Below are 22,593 nucleotides of genomic sequence, written 5' to 3' on the forward strand. Positions count from 1 at the left end.
GGGAGTATTTAGTATTTTGTTCGCGAAAAAAGAAAAAGGAACCAGTCGTGCACATAAAAAAAAAGGCGAATAAAACGTTTATGCGGAAAGTGCGAAAAAGAAAAATATATTTTTATTTTGTTTATCATTTTCTTATTTGTGTGTAATAAATAATAAATAATAATAAAAAAGTTCGTTTCAATTATCCCAACATATACCGTTGGCATCACATGCACCCGAAGGTTCACGATCGGCTGCCGGAGTATATGACCACATTCCCACTGGTATATATTGCAAATTTTCTTCAGGGCGCGGACCACTGAATCTGCCGATCATCAGAAGAATTATGACAATAGCCAGCACAAGCAATGACCCGATCATGGCACAGAGCAGTGCATCTGTACTACAGACCAAAGCTGTACCAAAACGAACTGAAGAAAAGAGAAAAAAGAAAGGCGAAATTGCTCGCTTTATATAGACATTTTTCTCGTTCGGGACTTCAAATCCCCGTGAATTCTCATTGGCCCGGATAACGGGTTGCGTATCAACTTGTGGGCTGCCTACTATGGCATAACAAAAGATACAGCACCAAAGGAAATGAAAGGAGGAGTGGTACCTGATGGTCAAGTAGACAAGCGTGCTTCGGCGGTAGTGGTACGTGTCTCTCACCATGGGCTGCTGTACCTCCGATGCTGTCGCCGCTTGGTTGTGAGGGGGTCCGTGCACGGCACCGTGTCAAGCGAAAACAAAGACACGAATGTGAATGAGCATGTAGATTCACGGAAGAAATGCTTTTCTGTGAGCAATCAAATGGCAATACAGGAGTGATTGACAAGGTAAACAACTTAACAGATTCTACGGCATCAGTTGTTCCTGATCCAGCATTAGTAAACATTAAGAACACGATCCTCCCAGCAGCCAGTTTCTATTCTTCACCCAACAAGGTAAACAGCATGAGTATAGAGCGTAGTCCACAGACTATTCCATTTGATTAGTATCTTTTGATTGCATGTGCTGTGTGCGGGAATAGATACAACACACACTTGACTCCAACGCTGCAGTATATAAAAAAAGATCGTTATCTTTTACTGTGAAGCGTGCTTGTCTACTGTTGCTTTATTAATTTCGCCATCCGCCAACAGTTCTCTGAACTACGCCGTGTAACCTCCCTCCATCCATTCCGAATTCATACTCTATCCAAGTGTGCTGCCGCAGATAAGCTGGCCGCTCATGGTAAGTATACGCTGCCGCTAGTGAAACTGACTCACCCTTCATTGATTTTCATTGCTGCTTATAAAGTTAATCGGTTCGTTTGTTTTTGTGCGGGTTCTACGTTTTTTTTAGCAGCTTTCAAGATCCATTGGGACGATCAGAAGAATAACACCATAAACGATGACTTCCTACTGTACATCTTTTGACCCTTTTGCGCGTAACTCGTTGCTCCATTGATCACCTTGTTCACCCGCCATTCCTTTGTGCACTTTGAGTACCAAGTAAATTGGCCAAATCGTTGCGTAACAATGCGCTTTCACTCTACGGAGTTTTCGTTTCAAGGGAAAGCTGTTGGAACGTTCGAGGTTTGACACACGCATCACTTGTCACTATCCAAAGAAGAAAGATCTGTGTTGCGCTCTTCCTGAGCTCCTCGTTCCTACCTTTGCTTCCTGCTGACTCACGTCAGTACAGTATACTGTAGTTGCGCTGGTCTATACATAAGATCGAATAGCGGTCTCTGCATTAATGTATCTTTTAATGGCGGCCATCTTCGCTTTTGCTGTTGCAGGTACACTTAGAAGGATAGTACGAGTACCATAGCAATAGGTATGATACTTAATTGCATTGTATTGTTACTTGTCCGTCTCATGGTTTGGCTCAAAATCAAAATCCTTGTAATAATTAGATAGACAAGACATAGCGCATAAGAAGTGTTTAGCTGAAACACTCTAGGTATTACTATGTGGGACAGTAAGGCGAACATACATCGATTGTTGTTACTACTGTTGTTCTTTTCCTAACCTTGGGTTTTCTCACTTATATGACTCTAGAAGTTGCTCCATGCTTCAGCGACCAAATGCTTATGAATCCAATGTCCTTCGCACATGCCAAGAGCAACACATCATAGGTTTTTTCATGGTTTTGTGTAGCTTCAACAGAACGTCATTTTTAAAGATTAATAGTGATGATCAACCATGGATTCACCTTCTCCTCATAACAACGCAGGCGTTCTAGGTGGATATAAAACGCCACATCGACAATGCTTTCATTTGCTGTCGACATTGTTGGTAGCTTTATATCAAACCCTGTAACGACCTTTTTGCGTTGCCACCTGTACGGCTCGCTTGGGTTTATCAGTAGATATCTATGCATAGTGTTGAGGTTGATGTCAGCGAGGTCTTGGCGCCGTCTGCATAATAAGATGAACAGGCAAAGATAAACGAGTGTGCAAATAAGCTGGCATAAACTTTAGAATAAGTACAAAAGAAATACGCACTCATTAACCACAGAAGCTTAAACAGGCGTGAATTTCTCGATTGCCTGTCGTTGCATCATTTGCTCAGCCAGAACTGCGGTAATGAACGTATCGAAATTGTCGAATGCCAATTTCACTGTTTGTCAAAGGTCAGGTTCATTTGCTGGGAGATTAGCAGCGGGGTTGCTTATTTGACCAAACGATTGTGCATCAACCTTCTATACCATATAGTCGGTCATTTCATCAAAGTTAATAAACTGTTCAAAGCGTGATATACTTGAAGTATTATTACATGCGTTATCCACATAGTCACTTGCGAGGCAAAGGTACCATTCCTGATCCTGGTCCGCATATCCTACTCTTGACCATATTAATGTACTAGGCCCGCCGTCTGACAACGCACAGACAGCCATATGTTCTCTAGTAATGCCGACAGTCGTTGAAAATACTACAACGTGCAACAAGAATTTGGTCAACGTCAAGCTCGCTTACAAAGAGGTCTAGTTTCGCTAAGACTGTTCACCGATCGGATCAGACATGGGAGTGATCCACATCCGAGTCGCATTTAGCGAACTGGAGAGCATCAGTTGGAAGCCGATCAGATACAGATATACTTCATAACAAAGGCTAAGTAGTTCATTTTACTCTAGTAAGAGAACAGTTTGGAGTTCAAATGAAGCTTTGAAAAAGTTATTCTAGTATTGTATAAGTATGTTCGAGAAGCATCGCCAGGACAACCTGACTGCATGTGCTTCTGTTAATGCGATATGTAGCGTGGTGTTTATCGGATTTCCTTTTACTCTTCCCCCCTACAGTAAGTCCAGCACAGCCCATACGAGCATCTCTCTTTTTCGTTATACTCCTGCTTATTGAGTATGCTAGAATCAAAAGAGAGAAAAGCATGAGAAATCCGAAGCATATTGTCTGCGCGACGATTATCTAATCAAAAACGAGCTAAAAGGAGTCACTGTGCCTCATCCTGCTTTAACTGATTTTACTTTTTCCCTCACACGTATGATGTCCTTCAATTTTCTGAATCTCATAAATTGACTGTTGTATGCTCTAGATTGAGCTTATAAAAAGGATCCACAGATACTTTTAGGAGTCAAGAGCTGCCCGCAAGCATAGGGAACGGGAACGCTGACATACAGACCAAAACACTACCATCGTTTCCATTATGGTGCCGTTAGCATATGTCAGTCTTTCCAGGCTCGGAATTCGCTTGTTGAATGGGTGCAAAGTCGGCACGGATCGGATACTCGGATAGTAGATAAAATGAAGAAACCAATACATTTGTATAACAACACAATGACGGCAACCGACGACCCTGGTTCATCACAGATGACATTTGCTTGAGACAATCTTTCGGCGATTGGTCTTCAATACTTCGCACTGAGCTCGGAATACTTAAATAATACGCCGCAGAACAAGAGAATATCTTGTCGCTGTCGACAATATTGACGATCTTTTAAACAACTTACAGGCACTACCGGTTTGAATTTAAGTAAGGCATACGCAGTGGCAAGCGTATACCGGCCACAGATTCCCGCAGCTAAATTCAGCCAACTTCGCATCAAGCGAGGTTTCTCTTGAGTAATGCATCCGCAATCAATGATGGGTGGAAACCAGAAAAAGCAATTAAAACATTACTCAAATTTAAGAGAAAGCCTCAAGTGTAGCGCACCAAATTCCATCTGAAGGTCGTACATGTCCTATCACAAATTTTGAAGCAAAACAACGTCTAATGAAACTTACAAACTTCTCATTCTTTGCTCTCGAACCTTCGTATCAGGTCGATTATGGGACAACCAGCCATCCATACAGTCTCACATTGAAAAGGCATGTTTTCCAGATTCTTGATCAAGCTCATAATATTTGCAAGAGGCTGCAGAGGTGCAGCAGAAAATAAACAAAGGGCGCGTGTTGAATAGCCAGGAGGACGCTGGAATGACTAGTTTGCGTACACTTTTGGATTGCACCGAATGCGTAAAAAGGGAAAGGTGCACGGGGCGCCATGGATCGTAAGATGTCATCGGTATTCTTTCGCGCAATCAGAGACAATGTAGACAAACAGCATTGTGTCTCGCATCGACGGATATATGACATCGATTACACAGTTATTGGATTTATTATTGTTGCCTTTTGAAGATAAAAGTAGAAACGGGTAAGTTTCCAGGGTCACTGATGTATGGCATATGAGGCGAAAAGCAACATCTGTAGCGGACTGGACGCCGGTGGAGCTGTGGTGACGGTGGCAATAGCGGAGTGGCACAAGGTAAAAAAGAGGGATACAGAAAGCGACAAATAAATCAGCGATAGATAGGATGGGTTCAATGCGACAGTGTGCTGGTGGATTTTTAGCTTAAATGATTTGTCGTACCATGCAGTAGCCACTATTGATCATGATGACTATCTACTTGAGTTGTTTTAAATGCCAAGTACGAGATTTTCCCATGGTACCGCTACAGAGCCACTAAGGAGAAAAGCATTCTGTTAGATCGAGGTTGCATTCGAGGAAAGAAAACTTGCTAGTGTTTCTTTATCCGTTGTTCATTTGCATAATGATGAGGGTCTTCCGCATTAAAAATAGGCATGCTATACAGCATGTATTACTTGCTAATGGCCTGCAATAGCATTACACAAACAGAACCCATCATGTTTAATTATAGCTGTTTTAGGTATTCAGATCAAAATGATAGCGGCCTACAAAGAAGGCTATGGGTACGGATCTGCAAAGATCGGTTCACCGGAATGTTAAAGGGATCAAAACAGAAAATTGCTACTGTCGTTACACCTGTTCTTCCGAATTCATTGGAGCAACAAAAAATGTCACTCTTCTTGGTAAAATACAGTGCTCTTAATACACGAGTAGCATCGATCCACACAATGTGCAGTCTTTCTTTTAAAAGTGAACGAATTTTGTATAGAAAAGTCTTACCCTTCAAAAGCGAACAGACCTGTCCTTTCTATCAGGTCGACAACTGTGAGAAGTGCGAAAGGCTCTACTCCGCTCTGAATGTGTACGACAATAAACATTACAGCATGAAAGCATAGTGCAGCTATATTTGTCTTCTAAACGTATATATTAAATTTTTCATCTGATACCATAATGACAATAGTATAACTCAGAGTTGCTAATGCTACATATTGCTATGTATCCCCAAAAAAGAAGAAGGTGAGCAGTGTACGTGTAATTTGCCCTTGACCACAACAAAGGAGTGGCAAGAAGAATGGGACATGTACCGATCATGCATAGTTTATCCTTCGCCCCTTATTGTGATCGCTCTTTGACTGCCGCTCAAAGAAAAATGCACGATATTAATTAAAACATCAATTTCTGATGAACACTGAAGGTTCGATGTGGATTGCTTTATGGTAACAAGGGCAATACCTTATAATGTTTTTGAATTGCTATTATACTTATCTTACTCGACAGGAAGAGTAAGCGCAACAGCATGCATTTAATGATGCCTGTCAAAAGATATAAAAAGGGCTTCTCAAATCATTTTTTTTGAGACATTATCATCATCTAGCATATCATCTTAGCTACATTTAATCATCCAAAGCCCAACATGAAGTTCATTACAATCGCTACTGCCCTTTTCGCCATGTTTGCCGTTTCTGCATTTGCTCGTCCCAATGACCACGATGACGATTACGATGAGCATCACGGTGGAGACCACGGCGGTTATCATCACGGTTATGACCACGGTTATGGCCGTGGCCACAGCCGCAACGGTGGTGACGACGACCTCAAAATCCATGGCTGTGAAGGTCAAGGCGATCTCACTGGTCTCGTACGTATACATAACACTTATATTTATGATAAAAACTAGATGGGATAATGTACATAAGCCACGTACTAATTTACTACATACTTTGTTTTCTCTTAAATTACAGCTCCCCGGAGTCTTGCAGGCTGGTATCCTTTCCAACAACAAGAAGTACTGCATCCAAACAATCGAAGACACCGACCATTAGATATAGCTGCATTCTGTCTAGCCATTGTCGTTGTTGGTTTTCATCATTCTCATATCATCTCATCTTTATTACTGCTCCTCTACGTAGTACATTTTTCACCATTTGTAATCCCTTTTGTGGAAATGTTTTTGTTAGAAAGCAAATAAATCAGCGATAATTCTCTCATAATATGTTGTCAGCGACGACTGGGTCTTCGTCTTGTAATACTATTAGCAACACCATTCTCACATCAAGCGTACATTAATTGAACTCTACAGTATTTATACAGACAGTAGCTCAGCGTAATACAAGTTGATAGAAGACTGCTGCGTAGTAGTTAGTCAACTCTCTTTTTCATGCATACAGCAATGAGTATTGCTCTGATGGTGAGCTTCTCTTTCCTACATATAAAGCATACAAGGAAGTGTTAGTAAATCTTTAACGCCCTTCAATAGTCTGCGCAACAAGACGGGCTTTGCGAACATGGTACCATACATACGCTATCTTTCAAATTTATATACACTTATTTTAATTTGAAAAAACAAAAGAGTTATTTATTATCAAAAATAAATTTTTGTCTTGATTGAAGAGTGAAGTTGTGTATATATGTACGGAAAAAGACTGATAGTAGCATCAAACAACAGTATATAATTGAGGTACTACTCTAGCGGCGGCGGAGTGGACATCTGCAAGCACCGGGGCCAGACGCTGTGTAATAGTTGGAGCAACCATATTTTCTACGCTGTTCATCGCAAAAGCTAGGAGGATCTTCACGTTTGATGGAAGTTAAAGGTTGGGCGTCGACAACCATCGAAGAAGACGACGAGAAGGAAGAGAAAATCCCAAGGATAACCATCATCAAGAAAGGGCTGGCAGCAAGAAAAGTGGCAAAGGAACGGTGATACATATCGTCTCGTTGTCTTGGCGCCGGTTTTTGATACAATAGTTGGGGTACGTTGTTTACTTCTGAAAGGAAAAGAGAAAGCACACTGAGAGCAAAGATGCAATAATGAATCATTCATTTACCAACAAGACTTTATATATTCTAGATCAGGTCGTCGTTGTCATGAAACGGCTGCGCAGCGTGTAATCGCTTTTGCTCTTATTGATTAAGTTAAAAAACTTGGGCAACGAAAGACTGCTGCTACAAGCTGCTGTCAGCATCGTTGTTTAGAAAACAATATGAATTGATGCTTTAAACAAAGTAACCCGATCTTATTGGTTCGCCTGTACGATCTCCTTAACTATTATTTGAACATTGGCCTATTGTGGACAGAAAATTGAAGGAGAACCGCAAACAATTCCCATAATATTAATCGTCGAATGTACTGATTTGTTAATGAATTCTCGCTGATGCCTCCAAAAATTTATTGTTTGACATGAAGAAAACACGCGTATGCATGTATCGAGTTCTCAGATCAGACAACAAATGAATGATACTATGACTCATGATTTGATGTACGTCAAGCCATGCATGGAGTTGATCTAGCATGCATATACAAAGAGCTCTCTAGTCATTATCCGTAAAAGTACAAGCTCAACAAACACGAGTATTATCCATCACTACCCTTTCTAGTACGTGACCTATAAACGGGCATCATCTCCACTTGAAGTAAGCATGTTTGACAAGGACCGCTGATGAGAATAGAAGGAGGATATTTTGGAAACAATCGCTTTCTTTGTAAAGTTTTTGACCGTAAAATATCGATTATTATAACAATGAGGGCTTTAAATAAGCAGCGCAGCTTATATTTATAAAAATTTCTTTGAAATGTAGTTAACACGAGAGTACAATTAATTGATGTCACACTTTGTGAATGGATGGATGCATGAATGTGGGTAGGGAGGTTGCTATATCAGAAGAAGCTAATAATAATAATATATAGAACAACGACACGCAGCAACCTGTTCACCGTGCTCGTCATTTTTCATTACATCGGTACAGCCTAAAACCTTTTGCGGATCGTTGCAGCTTCCATGAAAATCAAAGGGCTTTAGTACACGAAAGTCGTCTCTTTGTTGTATGGTCTTCTTTGTGATGGGTTGGGCTTGGGCAACTATTGTTGTCGAAATGAAAGCGCCATCAATGATGATCATTACAAAAAGAATAGCACGCAGAACGGAGCGATACGTTGGTCTGTTTTCGGTGGTGAGAAATAATGGAGCGATCATAGTACGTAATGTCGGTCGTCAAGTAATAACCGTATAATGTGTGAAGAAAAAGTTAAGTGCGAGATTGATGATATCGCGCAGACAGGCTTGGGCTTATATATATCAATAAGTGCTTGTACAACAGATTTTTCTCTCATTTTAGAATCATACACTGGCCGATGGAAAGGGGAAGAAAATTTATCTATGAATTCATTGTTGTTCAGAAAATTACAGAGTAATTTGTAAGGAAGAGAACACGCATGCAGCTAATGACCATTGATACTACTGATATTGTTAATGTGTGTTGTAGTCATTTTATTATTAATAACCACAGAAGTAATAGTTTATTTCATTGTTGCTGCTGTTAGAGGATGATCCACGGTATTACGCGTTGGATGCAATGCAAATTAAGTTGATTTCGCAGCACTCTCTCACTAAATCCTTATTTCCCTGATGCATACGAAACCTTCTTATTCTCAGCTCCAATGCGAGCACCGTACACGTGTCAGCACTTGCATAGTTCATAATTTAATCCCGCACGGCTCACTCTCTATTTGACTTATTGCAAAAGAAGTGACATCTATTTTGGGGGAAAAGCGTATGAATGCGGTTGCTTGATTAATTAGCACAGTGTTTATCATAGTTTGGCAACTCCTTCAACCTGTCTCAGCTGCATCGCAGAAACTTGCCGCGAGCCTCTATAACATCAGCACGCTGATTTAACCACTCGCAGTTAGCAAATGTTATTATCGCCGCCTTTTGCAAGGCTTATACAGCGGCTTCCCGTCAAGGTCATCCTCAAAATAAATTCAAACCTCAGTTGTGTAAACCTTTCTGACTGAATTTTAAAGGAATAATATATACCTCAGGTATACCCGCCCTCATCAGTTTCAATTTTCCAAGACCCCCTTGAGGTTGATCTTATCTGGGGACCACTGTATGTTCCCTGTGTCATTTAAACGGTTGTGTATTAGGTGATTCAATCAGCACTACGATATTATTCATGTTACCCTTATTCTCTCTTTTGAGATACAAAAGTAGAACTTCTAAACGCTTCAACTATGATAACAGACACGAAGCATACTTCTACGTAAATTACCATCGGTGAAACTGCCACACTCAAGACGCTGTGCAGCTAAAAGGACAGCAGATCATTTTTGCATGACTTTGTGTTCCACCGACATCCAAAAGATACAAATTGCCGTTTGTTGCCACTTGCTGCCGTTTGATGTAGTTTAATGCCTTTCGAACACCTCATACGACCTTTCAAGCCCTGAAAGGTCTCAAAAGGCCCAACCTGTGCTGTAATCATCCTTGCCATGAAACATTCATGCTTATTACGTCCTTGTCTCTCCACGCAAATCTCGGTTAAGCTGGTTGCCTGCATGATCATCTGTCTGGTGTATATGGTAAGATGCACAAGAATAATATTTAGTGAAAATGGCCGCAGACGTACTACCAACATAAACAGATAACCGGGGCGCTAGCTGTCGTCGGCAATAGTACTGCTTAGAACGCAACCCACAAAAGTTACATTATATAGCGATTAGAAACTAAAAGCCTAGCATTGAAGATATGATATATGTGAGGAAGATACAGCCACTAGTATTACTCTTGCGCAATGATTTCTATGAAAGATTACGCCAAGTTGTTCCAGGCGTCAAAGCTTCTTGCAACCGATGATGTGCGATTTTTGTGTCGCCTTATCTCAGCATTTCAGCGGAGAAAAACCTAAAAACGATAGCACACAATTGAGATCAGCCACTTATTTGTAATTCCTTTTTCTTCCCTTCAGAATCATTTTCCCCCTTCAATTCTGTAGCTCTCTATGTAGGTCCAGCATCTTCTTTTAATCAATCTTGTCATAACAAAAAAAAACGATAAGCACATTAAAAAGCACTGATTGATCGTGTCGATGCTAAACTATTAAACTTGTAGTATGTTGTTTGGAAGCAGACGAGATAACGAGTATGAGGAGGAGTCGCGACAGCCTAATCGAAAAAGCACTACGTCGTTGCAGCAACGATCCACTCAGGGAGATGGAGGTATATTTTCTACATGCGGAGGTGACACATTTTTATACCGACCGATCCTCGGCTTTCTCACGAAAAAAGTTATTTCAGTTTCAGATCATGTGCTTCATAAGGCAGAGGCCGTCGAACCATATGAAGACAGCGGCGATGTCTCTTCGACGCGCAGTCAAACTTTACCAGTCGATCGAGAAAAGGAAGGTTTTCAAGATAAAATTCCGGACGGTGGTTATGGCTGGGCAATCGTTGTTGGCGCTTTCTCTATGGTGTTTACCAGTTATGGCACGAGTACAGCATGGTGAGTATGGTTTTATCTAGATAAAAATTGAGTATAGCATCATGTATTAAGCACGAACCTGTATTTGTTTGTTCATAGGGGTAATGCATCGGTCTTTATGAAGGCATTCTATTGTGTCATTTTTGTTAATTACCTGGTTTAAAACAATTAGGTGTCATGCAGGATTACTATGAAAGACAAATTTTTGGCGACATACCTAATGCACAACTTCAGCTCAGTTTTGTTGGTACATTTGCCCTGGTCTTTGCAAACTTATGTGGTCCACTGGCTCAGGTTCTTCGATCCGTGTGGGGTACACGAATAGTACTGGTAAAATACGTTTTTTTTTCTGTAATCATCTTCACCGCTGACTTCATCGATCCAGGTACACATGAGCTTAACCTAGGTGCAAACTACATAGTTAATAGGCACTTTTTTGATTGCGATTGGGTTGATCATTGCGGGGTTCTCTAATGAGGTGTGTAATGCTGATGCTGAGCGGTGGTCATATGATTAATTGCTAATGAGCTACGAAAAGATTTGGCATCTTTACCTCACACAAGGTATTCTGTTCGGCACTGGTGTGTCACTTATGTATGTGGTAAAGAAAACCGAAAATTAATAAAAAAAAAGCCATCGATGATAGACTTTATTCTAACTCTATTCCATAGACCATCATGGCTGTAGCACCGCAATACTTCGATCGAAAACGTGGTGTGGCATTGGGAATTGTTGCAAGCGGATCCGGCATCGGTGGCCTTGTTATGCCATTTATCATGACGCCTTTGAACCGTAGCTTAGGTGCCGGATGGTGAGTCACTAAAAATAAACTACATCGAGATTTGAGGTGCTAACGAAGAGCATACCATGCTTATATTCAATGAAATGTATAGGACGTTCCGTGTTGTCGGGTTTATCTGCTTAGGTTTCGACCTTCTGGCGTGTATACTGGTCAAGGATAGAATTAAACCTGCAAAGGAACGCAAAAAGCTTGGAGAAATTTTCCGTATTGACGTCCTAAAGGACAAGAACTTTTGCATTTGGGCTTTAGGTGCATGTGTACAGTTACTCGGATACTTTATCCCGTACTTTTTTTTACCATGTAAGAAAACCGGCCAAAAATCCAGGAAAAATTGTGTATTTAAACATCAGCCAATTCTATCATGTATATAGCTTACGCTACTTGGGCTGGATTGTCCGATAACGATGGTTCGTCACTTGTAGCTGCCAGCTCTGCAGCCAACTTTGTCGGTCGTATCGTTGCTGGGTGAGCACCTATTGTATTATGATGGCATTTGATCATGAATTTGCTAATTCCAATGTGTTGTTATCATGGTATCACATAATTAGACTTCTTGCTGATCGGTTCGGGCTTGTCAATGTAAACAGCTTGTTCCTATTGATCAGTGGATTAAGCACGTTGCTGATATGGACATTCGCATACGATTATGGCTCTCTGATGGCATATGCTGTTATTTTTGGATTCTTCTGTGGCTCCTACTTCTCTCTAGGCAAGTAATTGAAGTTATCTCAACTTTATTTCCCGGTCGATCTACTGAGAGGCAAGATACTAACACAAATCCCATCGTACACTACACAGTATCTCCAATTACATTAAAAATTCTGGGTATGGAGCGTTTTCCCAGCGGTTTATCCCTAGTTTTGATGACGAACGTTGTCAGCGTCTTTGGTCCCAACATTTCTTCAGCAATCGATGGTTCCGCTGGTGCCGAACCCTTTCTTGCTCACAAGTTATTTGCTGGAGTTGCGTTCGTTGTAAGTTCAATAATTATGGCTTGGCTCAAGTTCAGCCTGGACCGCAAGATCTTTGCAAAAGTATAAAGATCGCTTTAAATAATAAGTATCTCGATATCATCCATTGTTGCTGTTGAAAGTGTGAAAAAAGGCGGAAAGCAGCTCTCTTTGACATTCATAAAGAAATCGTTCCCAAATAGTCCCTTAAAAATACATATAAACACAACATTGTTAAAGACTCACATCCTTTGTATTTTATTTGTATCTTAATTTTATTCTAATGAAAACATTATACTCATCTAAAGCTTTCTGGAAACATTGCTTTTTTTACTGAGATGCTGATTTGATAATGGCGAGAAGGTCTTCAAATAGTATCATTCGAAAATGCTGAGTACATGTTTGCAAAAGACGCAGGTAAAAAAGGAGGTACATGTTAGTCAGAAGATGCATCAAAGGTTGTGAATGTATAAGTCAGGCCAAGCAAAAAAAAGTTATTGCTCCAAACATCAACATATCACCATCATCCGTGTCAGCCATGTTATGTTATGTAATAGATTGATTGTATTCTACCATACTGGTAAACTCAAAAAAGAGCAAAGCACATACAATAGAGGATGCATACCCAACGTTAGACACAGCCCTGTCATGTACTTTTCATCATTGTATTCATACATTGATAGAAGCAGTGAGCAGTATTTTAGAAGCTCTATGAAGTGATGATGTGATAATCAGTGTTGGGGAGCAAAGCGTTTCCGTACTAGTAGAGTATGCTAGATAAACTTGTTTGAGTTGAGCTGATGGTAAATCATAGATATGATGGCGCTTATATCTGTACAATGCGACCAAGAGCGTTTAGTATACTCCCAGTCGTATCATATATTACAAGTTTCTGTAATAACGCTTCTGAACAGCAACCCTTTTTTGTAAACTGCGTATCCTGTTAGTCCTCTGTTCGTTTCAATATTGATCGTAAAATGGAGCAAACAGCAATCGTTGGAGAAAATACTGCTCTACTAAGATTGTATAGTACAAAGAGAGACGTAGCAATTCGAGATGCTGGAAAAATACAACCGAGTACTATACTTCTCACCCCCTATACCTTTTGTCAGGTCTTTCTCCACTCACCAGAAGATTGAGCTTCAAGACAGGTGCAGAGCGAAGATTAAGAGGGTCGGTCCACCGCAGTGCTGATGATGACGTTTTGGTTCCCGAATGCAGCAACGGGCGGCCCTTCAAAGTTCGATTCCTTGAGACGCGTAAGACAGGACACACACACACCACATCGCACCTCTCTTTTTTAAGCTATTCACTTTCATCTTTTTATTACAAGGAGTCAATGGCAGCATTAACTTCAGCAAGTACGTCTATTGCATATCATGATCTATTAAGCGATTGGACTTTAATGATACGCAAGTGTACTGATTCGTTCTTTTTCGCCCTTCTGTCTCTCTTTTATCTTTTTGATAATAATAGGTGGTATTCTCGCGCTGCTCGATGAGCAGCAAACCGAACTTCAAGTATATGCTTTGCAGAATTTAAACAATCTTGTCAACGAGTTCTGGGCAGAAATATCCGACTCTGTTGCGAAAATGTAAGTAGAACGACATTGATTTATCCATTCTTGTCATGCCGACTAATAATCTTGATTTTTGATCGTCGCAAAAAATACACTTAGTGAGATCCTTTATGAAGATTCACAGTTTTCGCAGAGAGAATTAGCCGCACTGGTTGCTTCTAAGGTACGCTTAACATTTACATCGCGTTTCATTTACGACTAAACAATGAAAACGGAAAAGGGAAGCAGAAGGCCTGACATGAACTCTTTTCTTAATCGATAGGTCTACTACCACTTGGGTGAACTTGACGAGTCGCTGACGTTCGCACTTGGTGCTGGTCAGATTTTTGACCTGTCAGAAAAATCTGAATACGTAGAAACGATTATTTGTACGTTTATATACAAAGAAAAAGAAGAAGGGAACTTGGAAGGTTTAAAGGGTTGTCTCTAACAGAGTTATAAAAAAAATAGCAAAATGTATCGACAAGTACATTTCTTTAAGAACGCGTCAGGCCGAAGGTGACAACACTGTAGAAATCGACCCACGACTTCAAAACATTGTCGAACGCATGTTCCAGCGTTGTTCCGAGGATCACGAATACGAACAGGCTATTGGCGTTGCGCTCGAATCTCGACGACTCGACGTAGTAAAAACAATGATTGAGCGAGGTTCGCCACACAAACTCTTGCCATATGTCATGGAAGTATGCATGACTTTGGTACAAAACTTGGATTTCCGTAATCAGGTACCGACAACGTCTGTTTTTCGTTTTGAACGGAATGAGTAACTTGAATCATACAAGGGCGTGTTTTTTAAATGAGCAATTTGGATTTCCCTCTAGGTGCTTCGTCTTTTGGTTACTTTATACCGCGAGCTTCAGGAACCCGACTACATTTCCATCAGCCAGTGTCTTGTTCATTTGAATGACTCGACTTCTTGCACTGAGCTTCTGCGCGACTTGATCGAAAAAGATGAAGTGGTACGTTTTTTCTATTTCAGGGGAAGGGTGAAGAAGAGGGTATATAGTGAGACAGAGAGAGTCTATCGTTACTAGTATGTTCCTATTTTATTAATCTTGTTTCTAATTTTTTGTCTCGTTAAAGTTGATGGCATATCAAATTGCTTTTGATTTGGAAGAGAACGCTACTCAAGACTTTTTGTTGCGAGTTGCTAAGGAATTGCCTCAACCAGAAACGCCCGCACCGCAAGAAGGAGCCGAAGAAACCGAGGTATGTGCACTTGATAAAGGAGTTAATTCTGGTGTTGAAATGCAGATTACTGATCTACAGTATCCCTTTAGCCAATTTTAAGCGAAAAGGATGAAGCATTTAAGAAGGCCTGTTCGATTTTGTCAGGCGAAGAGACGATCCGTTTGAACTTGGAATTCTTGTACCGCAACAACAATACCGATCTTTTGATTTTGAAGAACACAAAGGTAAATTATAAGAAACGAAAAATAAGCAATTCACCAAACTAAAGGTCGTTGTGTACATAGAGCGCTCTTGAATCTCGAAACTCGATATATCACACCGCTGTCACCTTTGCTAATGCGTTCATGCATGCCGGTACTACGAGCGACGAGTTCTTGCGCCAGAATCTCGAATGGCTATCCCGTGCCACCAACTGGTCTAAATTCAGTGCCACCGCTGCTCTCGGTGTCATCCATAAGGTATGCCTTCGAGGTTTGTGACAGAAAATACCTAGGAAACGGGCGGAATGCTTAAAGTTGTACACATGCATCTTTTAAACATAGGGTCAATTGGCACAATCCATGAACCTCTTATCGCCATATCTGCCCCAGGATGGAGGAAACGGCAGCAGCGTATACTCCGAGGGAGGTTCGTTGTATGCACTAGGTCTCATCAATGCAAATCATGGTACCGGGGTTCTTGATTATCTGAAGAATGCACTCAAGGACGCACAAAGCGATGTTATTCAGCATGGTGCTTGTCTTGGTCTCGGCGTTGCCGGCATGGCAACTGATAATGAAGGTATGTACATGAACGAAAGATGCACCCTTTTCCGACATAACTTTAAATACTTATAATCAATATAATACCAGACATCTACAATGAGTTGAAGAACACGCTTTACAGCGACAGTGCTGTCGCAGGTGAAGCCGCCGGTTTGGCCATGGGTCTTGTCATGCTTGGTACTGCATCCCCCGAAGCTATTGAAGAAATGCTTCAATACGCACATGAAACTCAGCACGAAAAGATCATTCGCGGTCTCGCTGTTGGTATTTCATTGATCATGTACGGCAAGGAAGAAAAGGCCGATGGATTGATCGATCAGCTTTTGGATGACAAGGTAATTCGAGAAGAAAAACTCATTGGTGTGCTGAAGCTCCCACGTGATGTTAATCCTTCTTGTTTTGCAGGATCCTGTCTTACGATATGGTGGTATTTACACAATCGCAATGGCATACAGCGGTACTGGCAATAACAAGGCCATTCGCCGTTTGCTTCATGTTGCTGTCAGTGATGTCAATGATGATGTCCGTCGTGCTGCAGTAACTGCTCTTGGTTTCATTCTTCTGCGAAACCCCAAGCAGGTCCCACGCATTGTCCAGCTGTTGGCTGAAAGCTACAACCCTAATGTCAGATACGGTGCTGCCCTCGCTCTGGGTATTTCTTGTGCAGGAACTGGTTATCTTGTAAGTGGTTTAATAAGTGGATTGGGCCCTTATGCATATACCTGGTCTTTAACATACAATCACTCTTATAGGATGCCTTAGAGCTTCTTGAACCAATGACTAAAGACCCTGTTGACTTTGTTCGACAAGGTGCTCTGATTTCGCAAGCAATGATTCTTGTACAGCAAACCGAAAACACAAACTCCAAGGTTGCAGGAGTGCGAAAACTGTACGAAAAGATCATCAGCGACAAGCATGAAGATCCTATGGCCAAGTTTGGTGCTGCTCTTGCCCAGGGTATCATTGATGCTGGTAAGGTTTCATAACTAGTTTGTTCTCGACGTTACTTTATTTGAGTTGAAAGAAAAGTGAAGGGTTAAATAAGCGACTGTGTAGGTGGTCGAAATGTAACTATATCCCTTGTATCACGCACGGGCCATGCCAACATGCCCGCCATCATTGGTACTGCTATCTTTACACAATTCTGGTACTGGTATCCATTAACGCACATGCTCAGCTTGGCGTTTACTCCTACGGCCATCATTGGTCTCAACAAAAACTTGGAGGTAAAGGAGAAAAATAATTAACAAATTATCGTTTCTGTGTGAATGCTAAGAAATAAATTGCTGTGTGTTTACCTAGACCCCCAAATTTGAGTTTGTTTCAAATGTCAGACCATCCTTGTTCGCTTACCCACCACAGCTCAAGCCTCCATCCACAACCGTTGTAGAGAAGGTTGCCACAGCCGTGTTATCCACAACAGCAAAGACAAAGGCCAGAGCCAAGAAATCAGAAAAGGAAAAAGCCGATCACATGGACATAGACAAGGAACCCGTGAAGGAAGAGAGAAAGGAAGAAGGTAGCAGCAGCAGCCCCAGCAAAGATGATAAGAAGCCTAAGAAGAAGAGGGAAGAGAGCTTTGAAGTTATGGAGAACATGGCACGCGTGGTTCCAGCACAGCTCAAGTACATTTCGTTCAAGGACGACTCTCGGTATGCACCTTTGAAGAAGGACAACGTCGGTGGAATCATTATGCTTTTGGACAAGACTCCCGGAGAGATGGAAGATTTAATTCAGCCGAGTGCGCCATCTGGAGGTAAAGGAACTACTAGAATGATTGATAATTATGATATTACGAGGTTCCGCTCAGGATAACTAATTAACGCTTATGCTCTTTTCTCCGCATAGAATCTTCAGGCGCAAACCAAGCTGAAGAGGAGGCGCCACCATTTGAGCCGTTCGAATATCCCTTTGACGACTAAAAAATTTCCACAACCAACAACACAATCTTCCCCATTCCCTTCAACACGCATTCAATCAAAACAATCGCTTATATAAAATAAGAAACCTTTTTTTCCAACAAAACACATTTTTTGCTGCTATGATACTCTAATTAGCTTGTTGCTATGGGGATCTCTATGGTGGAAAACAAAAACCCGCCTGTGCAACCAACGTTTTTCTCTTGCATTAACATTTGCCATCGTGGTAGACAAAGTATACTCTTTAGATGTCCCGACGCCAGCAGAGGACCGAAACAAAACAGATCAAATTTAACTAGCGCGAGCCAATCATGGCTGCATATCACCAACGCGCTGTGATGATTCACAAATTTTGTTTCGCTGCTTTTGGGATCTATAATTGTTCGCGTCTTTCTCCCCACTCTTCCACTTTTTTTCTTATTCTTGTGCTTGCCAATATTATACCTCAAATGGCGTCCAAAATACTTTCTCGGGCCGTGTCCCTTCCTGCTGGAACCTTGTGAGTGATCAATTCAGTATATATATATGCTGTCAAAACCCAACCAACGACACAACTGGACTGATCCTTTTTCGCCTCTTTTCCTTGTTTCCATTTGTTTACCACAACAGTCGCCATGTTAAAACCGCTACTCCTGTTGGATTGAGACACTATGCCACCGACGCTGAAAAGAAGGCTAGAATTAATCAATACAGTGCCAACATTACTCAGCCCAAGAGTCAGGGTGCCTCGCAGGCCATGTGTACGCTTCGTTGAAACAGTAAAACAAAAAATATTTTAAAGTTCTTGACAATTAAAACGGACGTGCACGTGATTATTTTATAGTGTACGGCACTGGTTTGACTGATGCGGATATGGGCAAAGGTCAAGTCGGTATCTCGAGTGTGTAAGTTATTTGGTGCTCCTCCTCAAAACTGTGAGTCATTCGGTACTTATGATCCGCTTTCTCTTTTGTTGATATGCGCATATGTGTGTGACTTGCATATATACAGTTGGTATGAAGGCAACCCGTGCAACATGCACTTGATGGATCTGGCCCAAAAAGTCAAGGAAGGTGTTCAGGCTGCCGGTTTGATCGGTTATCGATTCAACACGATCGGTGTCAGTGATGGTATGTCGAACGGTACCGCTGGTATGAGCTTTTCGCTCCAGTCGCGTGATATCATTGCCGACAGTATCGAAACCGTCATGTGTGGTCAATGGTACGATGCAAACATTTCCCTTCCTGGCTGTGACAAGAACATGCCTGGTTGTTTGATGGCTATGGGTCGTGTCAACCGTCCTTCGTTAATGGTGTATGGCGGTACTATCAAGCCTGGTAAAGGCTGTGGTGGCGAGACGCTCGATATTGTCTCGGCTTTCCAGGCCTACGGTGCTTATGTCAGTGGTCAGATCGATGAAGCCAAGCGCTACGATATCATCCGTAACGCTTGCCCCGGTCCTGGTGCTTGTGGTGGCAGTAAGTGGTCTTTCGCACGTCATGTTATGAAAGTATAGAGAGTGTGTCATGCTAATGTTGTATTCTTTATTTTTCTCTTTGAAAGTGTATACTGCCAACACCAGTAAGTCATCAATAAGGGCGCACGATATGTGTGTGTGTGTGTGTGTGTGTGAGAAGGAACAATTTTTTTAAATTTTGCCCCTGTGTGCGTGTTATTTGGATTATAGTGGCCTCTGCTGCTGAAGCTATGGGTATGACCTTGCCCTACAGTTCTTCGACGCCCGCGACCTATCCAGAGAAGATTCAGGAATGTTTGGAAGCCGGCAAAGCCATTCGCAACTTGATGGAAAATGACATCAAGCCTCGCGACATTATGACCCGTGCTGCTTTCGAGAACGCTATCACGCTGACCATGGTTTTGGGTGGTTCGACCAACGTTGTTCTTCATCTGATTGCTATTGCCCGTAGTGTGGGCATCAACTTGGACTTGGAGGACTTCCAGACCATCAGTGACAAGACCCCCTTCTTGGCTGACTTGAAGCCTAGGTAAAAAAGCATTAAAAAGAAAACGAGAAAGAAAGGGTGTTTGTGTGTAGATTGTATGAAAACTAATCATGTCTGACTTAACATTATAGTGGCAAGTATGTGATGGAGGATATTCACCACACTGGTGGTATTCCCGCCATTCTCAAGTACTTGATGGAGGAGAAGATGATTGACGGTAATGTTCTGACTGTTACCGGCAAGTCCTTGGAAGAAAACTTGCACTCCTTGCCTGGATTGCCTCATGGCCAGGATGTCATTCGTCCCTTGTCAAACCCCATCAAACAGACCGGTCATATCCAAATTTTGCGTGGTAACTTGGCCCCTGAAGGATCTGTTGCCAAAATTACCGGTAAAGAAGGTCTGGATTTCCGTGGCAAGGCGCGTGTCTTTGATGGTGAAGAAGATTTCGTCGTTGCCTTGGAAAACAATGAATTCAAAAAAGGTGAAAAGACTGTCATTGTCATCCGTGGTGAAGGTCCCAAGGGTGGTCCAGGCATGCCTGAAATGTGTAAGTTAACGTGTATTCGAATGGCCATTATAAACAAGGGAAGAGAGCACTTCATGCCAATAACGGATTAATGTGATTTTATCTTTTGGTTTACAGTGAAGCCTACTAGTGCTATCATGGGTGCTGGTCTTGGTAACGATGTTGCTATGCTTACTGACGGCCGTTTCTCTGGTGGTTCGCACGTATGTATTGCATATGATTACTCGCTCGTATACATCAATAAATATTGGAGAGGCTAACACCTAGACTATGATTTTTAGGGTTTCATTGTCGGCCACGTGTCCCCTGAAGCTCAGGTCGGTGGTCCCATTGGTCTTTTGAAGGATGGTGATATGGTCAACATTAGCGCTGTAAGCCGTGAAATCAACGTCGAGGTTTCTGATGAAGAATTGGCCAAGCGTAAGGCTGAATTCGTTGCTCCTCCACCCAAGTACACTCGTGGTACTCTTGCCCGTTATGTCATGACAGTCAAAAGCGCCAGTGAAGGTGCTGTCACTGATGAATTGTAAAACGGAATACATCACATTCTTATACACACACTTTTTTCCCCTCACATTTAATTTCTGTTTCTCTCGCACCTTCTTCATTCTATCATCCATATTCGATATCATTCTATGTACAAAAAGAAAGAAAAGTTTTTATTTATGCCTAAAATAAAAGAAAACAAGCAATTTGCTAATTAGTAATATATTTTGTCACTGAATACATTGGAACACAGTCTAATGATTTTCATTTTTATGGCGAAATTAGGTACCGGATGTCTCATGCTCTCATATACCTATCTGATCCATTTCTTATGACGCCAGACTGGTGTCTTCCTTTAAATACAAAAAGAGGGTAAGCATATGGAATATAACATGCAGGGAATCTTCACCGTAATTGATGAGGAACTGTTTATGTGCTTCTCCAATATTCAAGAAAGCTGTCTGCACCAGGAAATAATCGGTACATCCAAAGAGACTAAACTGGGAGACAATATATCATGACGAACAGAGAAGGAGCATCTGCCACGTCACTGTCCGCGTGCTTGACAGTGTGAACGGTAACGCTTTTTTACCATTCCGGTACTGGTACCCACCAACGCACAGGCATCATTCCTGCGGCCATCATTGGTATCAATCAAAACTTGGAGGTAAGATAACCGCATTATAAATGCGTAAAATGATTTTCCATGATAAGCGGCTAGAAAGACCACAACTACCATGATAAGCTAAGATACTACATGGACAATAAGCTTTATACTGTACATTCTGCAGTTCGCCAACAAGATGCCGTGTCCTAAATTTTTGTGCTCGTATGTAGCAACCTCCTTCTATTTACATTGTGGAGCCCGGTTTATCTGCGAGCCTGTTGTATATTATAGAAAATGTCAAACAAGTCGATATATATTGCAGCAACGATAAATGCGAAAGCCGGTGAAGTAGTTGGACCCGACGTATCACACAAAAATGTTATACATATAAGATCAGGGATATGTATATTCGAAATGAAAGAGCTGACGACGAGTGAGCATACATATTACGATCAGTCTAAGTGTCGAGTTGTAGAACGAGAGAATAGATTTAAAATTCTATGTGTGTTTTCTTCAAATTACGCAAATTGTGTAAACATCCCATACTATACAATGTAATTTTGTTATTGTTAAACCAATCTCACTCCATGCTTAACTTACGCTGATATTATCATTATACACAACATAACTCCTATAGCAACAGCAGTGATTTGATACATAGAGTAAATGTTTCAGAATCAGAAGTGTATTGTCGTAAAGTGAATATATTGATTTCGCATATAGTACGCAGATAGCAAAGCAAACCTTCTGTTTGGTTGACTGAAAGGAGGGCCTTAGCATTGTTTCTCGCGCTCTCCAACAATTCGCTTTGGGTGCTTGCATTAATGCCTAAATAGTTCAGAAGATGATGTGTGTCCTTGCTAACCAAAAATTCTTATCTACCGTAAATGATTGATAAGAAAGCGCACTTGGAAGGGCGGTTTGTACAGCAACTACTGTGCCTCCACCGCCTTGCA

At 41.5% G+C, this 22,593-nt stretch overlaps 5 protein-coding genes across 5 annotated transcripts; 4 read left to right on the forward strand and 1 right to left on the reverse strand.

Annotated features, from left to right (window-relative positions):
- Window positions 1-6,021: 6,021 nt before the first annotated feature.
- Window positions 6,022-6,581, forward strand: BDB00DRAFT_911484 (uncharacterized protein; the record flags this gene model as incomplete). The annotated part of the gene is made up of 2 exons (XM_053128667.1): window positions 6,022-6,246; window positions 6,350-6,581. Coding segments are annotated over exons 1-2 (390 nt in total), but the record flags the coding sequence as incomplete, so codon positions are not given.
- A 3,298-nt stretch (window positions 6,582-9,879) lies between these two features.
- Window positions 9,880-12,709, forward strand: BDB00DRAFT_883552 (major facilitator superfamily domain-containing protein; the record flags this gene model as incomplete). The annotated part of the gene is made up of 10 exons (XM_053128245.1): window positions 9,880-9,969; window positions 10,788-10,878; window positions 11,040-11,197; window positions 11,289-11,345; window positions 11,406-11,468; window positions 11,539-11,678; window positions 11,761-11,969; window positions 12,041-12,134; window positions 12,218-12,378; window positions 12,468-12,709. 10 exons carry the CDS (start codon window positions 9,880-9,882, stop codon window positions 12,707-12,709), a joined length of 1,305 nt encoding a protein of 434 aa, XP_052978446.1.
- Window positions 12,710-13,958: 1,249 nt separating this feature from the next.
- Window positions 13,959-18,075, forward strand: BDB00DRAFT_873636 (armadillo-type protein; the record flags this gene model as incomplete). The annotated part of the gene is made up of 16 exons (XM_053127117.1): window positions 13,959-13,980; window positions 14,096-14,213; window positions 14,298-14,361; window positions 14,461-14,566; window positions 14,649-14,923; window positions 15,020-15,157; window positions 15,282-15,407; window positions 15,479-15,613; window positions 15,674-15,847; window positions 15,932-16,169; window positions 16,241-16,488; window positions 16,559-16,834; window positions 16,906-17,125; window positions 17,210-17,379; window positions 17,456-17,909; window positions 18,002-18,075. The coding sequence occupies 16 exons, from the start codon at window positions 13,959-13,961 to the stop codon at window positions 18,073-18,075; spliced, it is 2,838 nt and encodes a 945-aa protein (XP_052978447.1).
- Window positions 18,076-18,435: 360 nt separating this feature from the next.
- On the forward strand, window positions 18,436-21,261 carry BDB00DRAFT_829578 (dihydroxy-acid dehydratase). Its single transcript, XM_053123956.1, has 9 exons — window positions 18,436-18,571; window positions 18,682-18,812; window positions 18,896-18,956; window positions 19,063-19,529; window positions 19,615-19,632; window positions 19,739-20,057; window positions 20,147-20,565; window positions 20,662-20,747; window positions 20,826-21,261. The coding sequence occupies exons 1-9, from the start codon at window positions 18,522-18,524 to the stop codon at window positions 21,072-21,074; spliced, it is 1,800 nt and encodes a 599-aa protein (XP_052978448.1). The 5' UTR covers window positions 18,436-18,521; the 3' UTR covers window positions 21,075-21,261.
- A 400-nt stretch (window positions 21,262-21,661) lies between these two features.
- On the reverse strand, window positions 21,662-22,536 carry BDB00DRAFT_829579 (uncharacterized protein). The gene is made up of 3 exons (XM_053123957.1): window positions 22,238-22,536; window positions 21,800-22,094; window positions 21,662-21,697 (listed from the first exon to the last, which is right to left on the reverse strand). Exons 1-2 carry the CDS (start codon window positions 22,457-22,459, stop codon window positions 22,017-22,019), a joined length of 300 nt encoding a protein of 99 aa, XP_052978449.1. The 5' UTR covers window positions 22,460-22,536; the 3' UTR covers window positions 21,662-21,697; window positions 21,800-22,016.
- Between the last annotated feature and the right edge of the window lie 57 nt (window positions 22,537-22,593).

This window comes from Zychaea mexicana (assembly GCF_025766255.1).
Source record: "Zychaea mexicana strain RSA 1403 chromosome Unknown BDB00scaffold_50, whole genome shotgun sequence".
Classification (NCBI taxonomy): Eukaryota; Fungi; Mucoromycota; class Mucoromycetes; order Mucorales; family Lichtheimiaceae; genus Zychaea; species Zychaea mexicana.

Coding starts and splice junctions, on each gene's coding strand:
- BDB00DRAFT_829579 (XM_053123957.1), bottom strand. CDS start 22,459: ATGCAAGCACCCAAAGCGAATTGTTGGAGAGCGCGAGAAACAATGCTA. Junction 22,095..22,237: donor TGTATAATGATAATATCAGC/GTAAGTTAAGCA, acceptor CTCGACACTTAG/ACTGATCGTAATATGTATGC.
- BDB00DRAFT_829578 (XM_053123956.1), top strand. CDS start 18,522: ATGGCGTCCAAAATACTTTCTCGGGCCGTGTCCCTTCCTGCTGGAACC. Junction 18,572..18,681: donor TCCCTTCCTGCTGGAACCTT/GTGAGTGATCAA, acceptor TTACCACAACAG/TCGCCATGTTAAAACCGCTA. Junction 18,813..18,895: donor GGGTGCCTCGCAGGCCATGT/GTACGCTTCGTT, acceptor ATTATTTTATAG/TGTACGGCACTGGTTTGACT.